Source organism: Tetrao urogallus, assembly GCF_951394365.1.
Source record: "Tetrao urogallus genome assembly, chromosome: 12".
NCBI classification, from domain to species: Eukaryota; Metazoa; Chordata; class Aves; order Galliformes; family Phasianidae; genus Tetrao; species Tetrao urogallus.
This window is the reverse complement of record NC_136825.1, coordinates 10966386-10978365: the sequence shown is the minus strand read 5'-3', so window position 1 is coordinate 10978365 and position 11980 is coordinate 10966386. Positions and strand designations below refer to the sequence as shown.

General features: G+C 38.4%; 1 protein-coding gene across 1 annotated transcript in view; it reads left to right on the top strand.

The window, feature by feature from the left end:
* The window catches only part of ZNF536 (zinc finger protein 536), a gene marked incomplete at both ends in the record, with an annotated part of 170171 nt that extends 161831 nt beyond the window's left edge, over positions 1–8340 (top strand). Inside the window, one exon of the mRNA XM_079541229.1 lies at positions 8108–8340. Coding sequence (XP_079397355.1) covers positions 8108–8340 — 233 coding nt within the window. The remainder of the gene's footprint in view (positions 1–8107) is intronic.
* Between the last annotated feature and the right edge of the window lie 3640 nt (positions 8341–11980).

The window sequence follows — 11980 nt, the reverse complement described above, 5'->3', positions numbered from 1 at the left end:
AGCTGCTATGAGAATGGGGCACAGCTGCAGGCTGATACTTGTGTGTTTGGCCAACCAATGTGAGTTTAGGATTTGGAAGGGGGTTACAGTTGAAGATTTTATGAATTCTTGTAACTCTTGCCATTATAAATTCAATTAGAGGTGTCCTACTCTTTACGACTGGTACTGAGTGCCCTTGATAAGAACTCTGTCCTCCGCTTATGTGTATAAACTAAAGTAAATAAATATGAAAAATTAAACGTAATTAAATTTACCAAAGCATGGGACAACGATAGTCTGACATTTCAAGCTCAATCAATGACAGCATTCCCACTAACCTCATTTGGGGTGCACTGAGGCACTGGGCTCGTAACTCATGTTGTCATGTCCAAAACCAAGCCAGTGCTGCTGGGCATGGGCACTGCATCGTGTGGCCACTGCTTAAACCGTATGAGTCTTTAGAGAACAAAGTCTGAAGGTGTTTTGCAGGACAATTCTTGTTTTACAGCATTCAATAATGTTTTGTATTCTTTTAAGAGACCCTTTCAGCTGGTGGTGCTCCTACCTCCTCCCTCCCCCAAGATCCCTTTACCTTCTTAATCAGAAGATCCTGTGTGAAAATCTTACTTTGAAAAATAAAGTTTGTGCTGAGTGTCTGCAGCTGAATAACACTGCTGTTTTGTCCTCTTTTCAAGAAATACAAAAAGTTTGTCTTCCCAAAAATCACAACTCACCATTAGATCGTTGGAAACAAACACTTTTGTGATAGTCTTTATTTGGTGTACTGTAAAGGGACAGCAACTCAGCCTACATCCAAACAGAAATACTTTCGACACGGTGTATATGTAACAGAGGAAACAACTGTTTAATCACTGTTGTTTTCCATAATTTTGTGACTGAGTTTTTGATAAGTTAAGGGATGTTTGAAGGAAAGCGTTAGCGTTTTCTGCTTGTTTCTCTTTATTATGAATGTACGTTTGGTTATGTTGTACTTATTTTTGTTTTACATATTGAGTTTTGAGGATTATTTTTCTCCACTTTTGGTTTCAAAAGAAATTCAGTGGGTGACAGTGGGTGCAAGCTTTTCAGACAGGAATTGAAAAAGTATTTTTTTTTTTAGAGGATGTAGTTTTAGTCTGAAATTCTCCTGCGGTGGCCCAGTTCCTTACCATCCCAGCACTGCAGGTACCTGGGGACCAAGGGTGCCAACTCTCTGCCCCATGCCAGCAGTGGCTCTGAGCTGGGTGGTGACCTCTGGACAGGGCCGAGCACCTCATTGCTCCCTATAGGAGGATTCTTTCTGGATCACTAACGTGGGATGATGGTCTTCTCAGTTGGATGAATCCTTCTAGTTTTAGGTCACTGCTTTCCAAGCATCCTTAATGTGTTTATTTAGGGCAAAGCTGGTGGCTGTATTTTGCGATGAGATGGACCTTAAACCCCAACTTATCTTTTCTTAAATAAGAACTTACAAATGACTTGCAGAGAGAGAGAGGTTTTTTTCAGATTCAGACTTGAGCTGCCCCTGGAAGCATCTGCTCTGTATTCTCTAGGGGTAATTTAGGTAACTTGATTTCTGTGCGAAGTGTTTAAGTAATAAGAGGTGAGCCATAGTCTGGTGCCTCTTACAAGAAGTTCCTCCAGTTTCCTTTAGGACTATCTGTAGGATTGAGTCTGTGATTAGTGAAGGAACGTAGATGAATAGGTGGTGTTTAGAGGGTTGCTTTATGCATCTCACTGCAAATACTCAACCCAATGCCTTAGCCTTGGTAGGTGGAAATGTGCCCACGCATTCCTAAAATGCAGATATAAATGTTTTTTATTGTATATGATTCTACAGTAAGGCATCAGAAAAAACCTTAGACAAAGCTTTAAGTTCGTACAGCTATTCCTGGTCAACATAAAATAAAGAGTTTTAAATTTTAATTTCCTTTTTTTTTTTTTTTTTTTTTTTTTTTTGTTATCCAATAAACATATAAACTTTACAGAATATCGTAATTTTTCCCAAAAGACCAACTTGTTTTGTGCTGGACCTGTATGTGAATAAACATATACTTTTGAATTGTTTTATAAAAACTTTTACTACGTATATGAACCCAATTGGACATACTTAATTTGCCTGGTATTTTGGGAGTTTCATGAAATGCATATTTTGAGACCAATAAAATGGAATGGAGACATTATTGTCTATTGGACAAATATATTTATTCAGCATTTCCCCATCCATACTGTGATGCTACAGATCAGAATGGTTGCTTTAGAGCCTTTCTGCTCTCATGGGTAACACAGACAGGGTTTGGAATATTTGCTGTGGATAGTAAATGTATTTATAAAAATTTATATGTTAAAAAAAGGAAATTGCACAAGCCAAGATTTAAATGAGAATAGTTCTCCCTTTTCTTGTTATTATGTTATGATAGCATTGCTTTAAAACGGCAGTGCTCACCGCCATGCCTGGGATCCAGAGATTCTGGTCTGAGAAAGCCATGACATCTGGCTGACCATCATTCCTGAGTGGCTGAGAAATGTGTGATTACGCCAGCAGTGCTGAGGGATGAAGCATGTCGGTGCCATCCATACTGGTCCTGCTGAGAGGGCCCAGCCGTAGCCTGAGGTGGTCCCTGGCATGAGGGATTGGCACAGCAGCCTGAGGAGGGTCCAGACCTTTGGTGTCCAACATCTGAACTGCAGAGATCTGCCTCCAAAAAATTCAGAGCTCTGAGGCTTTTCAGATATCTCTCAGTGATTGAGTCATTTATTTGCTTTAAAGAGCTAATGGCTGTTGTTTCCGATTTTCACCGAAAGGATATTCTTAAACTAAGCAAAGAAAACTGAAATGAGTTTGCTGTATTGCATCTCAGTAAATGTTATAGCCATTGGCCATCTATGGAAAACATTCTGTCAGATAATCACAGCCATTTTTGCATTTTAAGGGAACAAATGTCATATCTATGAACCACATTTTTTTCAGAACTTAATTATAATTTATAGTACATTGCACAGCATTTGTTTTCTATTCATCATTTTATTGCTCTTCTGCTTTCCCCCCTAAATTTATGCACTGAATTGCGTGTCGGTGAGTCTGTATGTGCGTATCTGTGTGTACATACGTACACATATGCAGTATAATAAAAAGTGGTGTAGTGGGGACAACAGACGGCTTGCGTGTGATGTATTATTGGCATTTTTCTTTCAAATTACCGTTTTCTTGCTGCTTTGGGAGAAAGCCATGATTTTGCTGTGATTAGTACACTTTTAACAATCTGGAATAAATTCCTGATCTTATTCATATCACTAGTCCAATGCCCATTTTTACGTTTTAGTGCAACCCCCTACATATGTGCCTGTAATACCACAAAAATAAGATGTTTCTTTGCAGAAATTTTTATAGAATTTGGATGCTGATCAAATATTTTTAGAAGTGGAGAATTAATGCAGCTTGACCATGTAAATGATTTTTTTAATGAGAAAGACTTTAGCATTCATCACTCTTTCTCTCTCCGTTGTTTGTATATTCCTTTGTGCTAATCTTAAATAATGGATCCATATCAAAGTTAATAAATTAGTAACTATCAGCAGTTTTGATTACAGTGAGTAACCCAATGACACTATGTTGACATTGAGTTTTTATGTTTTTCAATACTACTGTTTGACTTTTAATGATAAAATAAAGTAAAATAGGTTTGGCAAATATTTCAATCCTCAACAACTCAGTTGTGGGTAGTAGCTTTATTTAAATCCCAGGCTTCTGCTTTAAATATATTTTCCTTTAAATTGTCATTAAAACAGCAACACTTTGAGCTCCATGGCTTTCCAAAAAGCTGCATTTTCTGACTCCATTCGGTTGAAGCACCATGTTGGGCTGCATCAGTCATGCCATGTTATGAAACCTAACACGATGTGACTGATGCAGGCTGACGTGATGTGTCACAAAGCAACATATCAGATCACAAACTTGAAAGAAAGAAAACAAACTTTTTTTTTTTTTTCTCAAAGCCTAAATTAACAAAGCAGCATATTTTTTTAAAAAGGCGGACTGCTTTCAGACATTAAGGGATTTTTCTACATAGTCATTCCACAAAGGGTTCTCTGTTCTGACCAGAAGACGTGTTCCATTCTGGCTCCTGGTTCTCTCCAGGTACAGATGAAATGAGGGGCAGCCCAGGCTACCTCAGCACTGCTGTCCGTGCTGGGCCTTATCCAGGAAGGTCTGGATCACTTCAGAGAACCAGCTTCAGCAGGAGCTGGAGATAATCAACCCTCCTGGGGCAATCCGTACCACCTTAAAATGTTACTGTTCTTTGACTCCAGCCATTGCTGGTGTCAGCTTAACTATTTTGTCATTGTTATTTTCTGTGGCTCAGTTTCCTTAGACTTTCAGCTTCAGTCCAGAGGATCACTAACTCTTTTCACACGCTTGGGTCACATACTTCGTAGCATGTTACTCTACAGCAGGATTATTTCAGCTGCAAACAACACATTGTCCTCTATCTTCACTTTTTTATCTAAGAAAGATGCACCATAATTCGCTCCCGTTGTTGGCCTGCCTTTTGTCTAATTATCCTTACTACAAATGCAATGCATTACACATTATCTCTTGAAATATCAGGAAGCTTTCTTGATTTCTTTTTTTTCTTTTTCTTTTCCTTTTTTTTTTTTTTTTTTTGGAGGGCTTTCATATAATTCTATTGGAAGATATGTAATGGGTGAAATATATATGAACTATAGCTTGCTAAGAAAGAACCTACCAAACACGGATAGATAAAACATTATAAATTTATTGCCAACTTATCTGGAAAAGGTTATTTTAAGAGCCTTCTGCCCACAACAAGTTTTTGAGCTATAATTAATGGATGGGCTACCTAAGAGAAATGGGTATTTTCCTTCACCCCTTAGTTACAAGCAAATTGCAGATATTGTTATCTTTGCAAGTGAAAATAATCTCTAGTTTTTGTACTAGTTCTGCTGTAAACAGTGTACCGCTTGCTTTCCTATGACCCTCACTCTGTATACATATTTATATATTATTCATATCGGATTAAAAATGAATGTGCTCTTTACCACAGTTGTACTGCATAGTGACAATACAAATTAACTTATTGTGTACTTACTTTTCACAAGGCAGGGATGTGAAATTTTGATGGCCTGAAAAAGTAAGTTGCGGGGGAGGTGATGCAGAACTGAATCCTTCTAGGTGTGTTTTATGTTGTCTGATTTATTAAAGTTCATTGAATTAATAAATGACATTCTCCATACAGAACTGCACAGGCTTGAATTTGGTTTGGGGGTGGGCAGAAAGAGTTTGCTTTTATTCTGGCACATATGAGGTTGTTAGCTCCGTCAAATGGTTGTGGATTCTTTGTTTAAAATTTGTGGGGGATAGTTAGGAATGTGTTGGCCATTTAATGGTAGCTACTTACGGCCAAAGCACTAAGAGCTGCTTGGTGAAATCTCATGCTGTTAGCGAGCACTACTCATTCTACCCGGAAGAGTCCAAATCTTTCCATGCTACATGGTGCCTGAGGCATTCATAGCGTGGGTACTGTGCACACTGTACCCGTGGCTTTGTGTGTGTGCTCCCTGCATGCTGCTGATCGGAGCAGTGATCGAGGACATATGTCTTCTTTGGTACACCCAGCATATAAGATGGTCCAAATGCCAGGATATCTTTTGCTTTTTGCATAGCATTGGTAGGAATGAAGTAAACAAGACCCGAGTGCAAGCTGTACCATTAGTCACAACTTAGCGGTTTATTTGTTCTTAGCAGGGGGGGCAGTCATCAGATGGTCAAATGAAACAAGAAATACTGGAATGGAACTGGTGCTGCTGGTGTGGATGCAGCAGTGTATGGGTGAATGTGATGGTGGCAGACAGAAAGTTAAAAAACACTACGGTCCTTCACAGAGCGAGTCTTCTTCCTTTTGTACAACGTTTCAACCACTTTGTCCCAGGTGTTTCTGCCTGGGCAGAGGCTTTATCCAAGAGGGAGAAAAAGGAGGAGGAATTAAAGAATCTGGAACTGAGTTCTGAATTCTAGTGACTATTTCAATTTCTGACAGTCAAAGGAGTAAATGTGATGATTTTGTTTTATTTTATTTTATTTTCTGAGTTTTCAACTATTTCTAGGTTGTCTGAAATCAGATTTTCTCTGGACCTTTTTCACACTCCGACAGTTTTGAGAGTGCTTCCAGTTTTCAAAACTGTTATATTCTAAATTTTTCAAGCATTTTGTGGTTCTGTATTGATTTTAGGATTGACTCTAAAAGGCACTAGGGATGCTTTCAATCTCGTTTGACTATTTCCTCATATCTTCCAGTTGATTTTTTTTTTTTTCTATAAAAGCCAAATCCATTTTCTGTAACATTATCTATGTAGAGGTTTGTTCGTTTTTTTTCCATTGCTACAAAATTTTCCACTGAAGTTTAGCACTGTAAAGATCAGCAACTTGCAGACTTCATCATTTTTATTCTTATGAATTTGTTGAGGGAAATGCCTTTATTTATCCAGGAAAGAACCAACTCCATCCCCAGATCTATGCATAAATGTGCAAGTTGGATGTCCTGAGGGGTGGTCACCCTTTTGGCAATCTTCAATTTGTAAAAGCAAAGGGTGGAGAGGGTGCCTTTTATCCTCAAAAAAGGAAACTTGACTGTAGTCCTGAGGCATAGGGTTTTTCTGACTATGTAAAAGACTTGATGCTTCTTCCCTCTGGGAAGCAGGCAATGTGTCTGGGAGGACTCAGCCATCAAGGGATGGTTTTGCTTTGCGATAAAAGTAGCAGGTTATTTGAGCAACACAAATAGTTAGTGCTCGTTCAAGTGAATTTCCTTCACTAGAGATATTCCTGCCGGTGTGCCACCAGCAGCACGAATCTAACCCATCTGTTTTCCACGCTAGGAGGGCTGTAGGAGCATTTTCCCACTGCTGTACAAGCAGCATGGCACCAGTGCATTGCATCCCTTTTCTTTTCCTTTAAACTCCCACCTAAAATGGAGGTGAGATGGTCCCCGCTCCTTCCCACAGAGCGGGAAGTGTAGTCCTGTGCTATGCACACATCTGGTTTGTGCCTGCTAGATAGTACCACAAATGCAGAAGAAAATGTGCTCTTTGTGTTTGGAGATAGGGTATTGTTTTTCACTTATCCCGGCTTTATGTAGATGGTCTGGCACATTTATTTATTCATTTATTTGAGCAAATTAAAGCAAGCTAAGCACATTTGACCTCAGATGGTCCTGGTTTAAGTTAATTTGAGAGACAAAGCTCATAAAGTTCCAGTAAAACACATCAACAACTTCCCAGCATAGGTTGAAATGTGATTGCTGAAACATAACCTCCAAAACCAGATACAGCATGAAGGCTCAGAGTCACAATAATCTGAAAAATATGGGAGAGCTCATCGATAGAGTTACCGAAGAGCGATATCTTTCATTCATGCCTGTGTTTTGCAGCCGGTTGCTATTTCACACATAAGAAGTGCAACTATCAGATTTTGTGCATTAACATTCCTTTTCTAATCTGGCTTAGACATTTTATTTTAAAGCTGGTGATAACCTTGGGCCCCAGCCCAGCAAACACTTCTGTGCTCTTGTTTCTTTACTCGCAGGAGTAATCTCACTGGAGTAAACGTTTGCAGGTTTGAGGCCTTGGTTATCGCAGTCCATTATTTCTTTCCATTAAAAAGTAATCTGCGTGATTAAAATAAAACATACCGTTCTTGACTCAGAAACCCACCCAAAGACAAAGTATGTTTATTAGACAGAGGGTCTGCACACTGTCATCCCTGAATTGCACTTCAATAAAAAAGATAATTAACAAGTATAAGGGAAGGCAGTCTAGTACACGATAGCACTGTATTTACAAGAGTTTAGTTTGGATCACTGGCTGATGGATTTACGGCTGGGCGTGAGGAGAGAGAAATAACTGCACTTTTCTGGAAGATCTGAAGCACAGACTTTTTAAAACAAGGTTTCTTTTAACAGGCGAAGATCAAGAAGCACGAGTTTCTTATTCTCACCGAAAAGACACAGCAATTTCCTCCAGCGGGTGGGCTTTCTGAGGCGCTGCATTTCACCAGCGTGTTTTGCTGTACCAACTGAGAAATCTAACCGTCCTTTTGTCATTCGTGCAGGTCACCGGCCCTTCCAGTGCCGATACTGCCCGTACAGTGCCTCCCAGAAGGGGAACCTGAAGACCCACGTCCTCTGTGTCCATCGCATGCCTTTTGACAACAGCCAGTATCCGGACCGCAGGTTCAAGCGCTCTCGGGCGGACTCGGAAGCTCCGGGGAGCCTGGAGGATGTCGTGGGCCGTGCAGCAGGCCCAGCCGAGCAGGCCGAGGAGGGCGGCCATGGGCTGGAGTAGCGCCCAGCCAGCCCCTCACAGCCCACTGCTGCACGGGGCTTCGGCGGCACCGGGGCTGCAGTCGGCCGGCTGCGTTCCAGGAGGAAGAATTGCGTGCCGACTCCCAGAAGTGTACGGGATGCTCCCGACGTTTAGGTGTATATATACATATATATATATGTGCCCACCCGTGCATATATATATATATTTACACACATGCACATACACAGTCATATGCCCACTAAATATGTATCTGCATACACACGCATTCTATATGTGGGTGTGTTTAAGTATATATATCACGCTCACCAAATAAATTTCCAGCCTTTGAAAATGGCTGCTAAACTGTTACCTGGCAACAAGTACTTCCAAACAATGTAGGTGGGATAATAAAGTGATCTAAAAATGCAAGGAGGTTGTTAGTTATTTAAAAAAAAAGCAGGGCAGTTTCAAACTTTGAAGTGGTCTTCGTCCAACAATAATGCTCTTAACAGAAAAATGATACTGTCTAAAGGATTTAGCGTTGCCTTGAAGATTGAGGGGCTGTGTTTTCATTGTTGAAAACACCTTTATAATATGACACCAGCTGCTGTCATTTGCCTAGCATAGTAATGAGATGTGTTGGTAGACTGCCATGGTGCCAGTCTGACTGGAGCTGTCATTGCAGAGAAAATCAATTCAAGTGGTGTTGCAACTGCAGTATAGGAGAAACCCTAGACGGCCCACAAGCTGGGGTCAGTACTGACCTGTACTGGCAAGCATTGCGATATTACATTTTCTTTCTTTCTTTCATTTTTTTTTTTTTTTTCACTACACAGCCAAATGAATCAATGCTTAAAGAAAAATAAAAAATCTGCATCCCGACATGTGACTGCAGATTTGAAGTGTAATTCCTTTTTTTTTTTTTAAAAATAATCTTCAGTATTGAGGGAAATGCTTTTATACTTTCTTTTCTTTGTTGATGAAAAGTAAGTTGCTATAAAAGTAGAAGTACAACGTATAGAAAATATTGTTTAGTGAAACTAGTCAGCCTTATCTATAGAAGGTGCTGGTGAGAAACAGAATTTTATTACGTAGATGGTTGATACTTTTCCTTTTTCTGATCTTTTCATGTTGTTTTCTTTCAAACTTCTTTTAAATCCCTGTTTTTACACTTGAATGAAGGATTACCCAGTTGTGCTTAATTTTCATGCATTAGTTTTTATAAGTGTTACAGACATTGTGCAGAAGTTTCTTCTGGAGCAAGCTCTTACAAAGTAGCTTGACTTAAGCTATGAATCCAAACATTCTGCTCTTTGTCTCTAATGAAGAAAAGTGTTTCAGCTGATAACTCTTTGTTTTTGTAAACAAATGTGTTCTATATTTTTGCAGATTTTAGCTTTTTTACTGATTGGATGCTCCAAATTTATTAAGTTCTTTGCCACATAGGAAGCTTTTGAGAGTCTATAATGAACCACATACTTAAAAAAAAAACAAAACAAACTAAAGGTTTATTCTGAAATTCTCTGAATGGCATAAAATTTTAGCCTTCTAATGTCCTTCCTTTGATAGAAGCAAAATTGGTGCTGTTTATTGTGATGGTAGAGAAGTATTAACTTCTTCTAAAACTAAATCATCCAGACTTTAAAAAAAAAAAAAAAAAAGTCAATATTTCTTTGCAGGCTGGGAGCACAGAGTAAAACCCCAGGGCCTTAAAACTTCAGCTCTGCCTAAAGCAGTTTACAAAAAATACTAAACTGCAATCAATGTAAATAAAATTCTTAGCGCTACCCTGAGACTGGAAAAAAAAATCTCAGGCTAATAAGGAATACGGTTTGCATATGCTGTCGGAAAGGATGTCATCCAACTGAAGTTTCAGTTTAAATGAGGTCACTGTGTAACTTGGACCCATCTGGCACAGAGCAAGCTGCTTTTCTTGTTTTTCTAGTATAGTTCTCACTGCCTTACTTAAATCGAGTTGATAAACTTAATGCAACTGTTTCTATGATCCTAGATAAAGGATTGAAATGTTATTGAAACTTTCTGACTGTAGTAAGCTTTAGGATTTTAACTGCACTACTGTGTTTGGTGACTGTGTCAGTCGCTTGCTTTTGTGTGTTTGCGCCGCCTTCAGTATCTTAGCAAAAAAAAAAAAAGAAAAAAAAAAAGAAAAAAAAATACAAACACCCCCCACATTCCATTTCTTGCACTTTTGGAGCTCTTTCAGTATTCTTTTGTGTCTTCTGAGCATTTTCAGATACGACAGGCAATAATTCTGTTTGTGACACTGGAAACATCTCCTGTTCCTTGTGATGTGTGTGTTGATTCCATTTGGTCGGGTGCTACTGTCCCTATTCTCCCCTCTGACATAGACCTTTTTTCCAGAACATTTGTAACTTGTAATACAAACAAGTGACAGCAGCAGTGATGCATTGTCAGTTTCTGAATATCATCATGCTTCTCATATCTAAACATGTCAAGTTTTTTCTCTGTAACTTCTGTAGTCTGTGATACTGGTCATAATACTGTCTACATTCCTACACAAAGAAAAATTTCTATCTTGGAGGAAATCTGAGATCAATAGAGTAGAGGATTTTGTTGCTATGCTTGTAACAATTAGAAAACTTTGTATTTAAAGTTTATTCTTGGTCATTATTTATTATTATAATACATCAGTTGACAGAACTTTATTCTGGTATAGAAGTATTAAAAGTTGTTTTTTCAGCAATGACTGTTTTCTTTCTGCTGTTAGAATAAAAATGTCTTTGAAGCAGTACAGTTTTATCCAGTGTTTTACGCAATAAAACCTCTACCTCTGAAAAAAAGTTTTCCTACTTGCTTATGTTTATTAGGAACAGCAAAAACATTATTTTCTGCAGCTTTGTCAGATTAAAAAAAAATTAATGTCAGTAAGTTCGCAGTTGTTAGGCAATTACTGGAGTGTATTATGCTGGGTGTATGTGCTCAGTCCACCTATTAATCTGAACAAATCTATATACAGTATATACATATATATATAATATATATTGTGCTTAATTAAAAGACTGTGGAAATCTGTTTTAGCATGTAGTAATAATTGTTTTATATACTACTACATATGTACTATAGAAGAAGTCTTGGGGTCTATCAAGCTTTGATTTGAAAGTGTTTGAAGTGTGTATCATACACTATGATGTATAAAGTCATGTTTTCACATTAAAAAAATTGTTTGTATAGATCATATATTTGGCTTTAGAAAATTGTGAGGTTTATTGTCATGATGCTTGTTAAGAAAGCTGCCTACGCTTCAAAGAATTTCCAAGTGCGAGAACCCTCCTGTTCTCCTGCACAAATCTTTTTTCTTCTTGTGTATGGCTTGATTTACATATTTGAAAGCAATCAAATTAAAGGATTTTTAACGTAGAAGAAGAAGTAAAGATGATTAACAACACAAAAAAGATGCACCAAATCTGAGAAACTGCAGCTAACACAGGGAGAAGAGAAGAACAAGGCTCAGACAAAAACTGGGAAGCAAAACACACCGACAAAATTGAAATTTTGGAAGTAGATGAAGCGAGTCCTACCCACAATGATAACGTTATGCTGCAACTTGAATGCTCTAGTAGAAAAATACACAAAATTATATACAACTGCTAAAATTCAAAGAGTAGGATTGTGGAAATTCAGCTATGCAGTTGCTTAG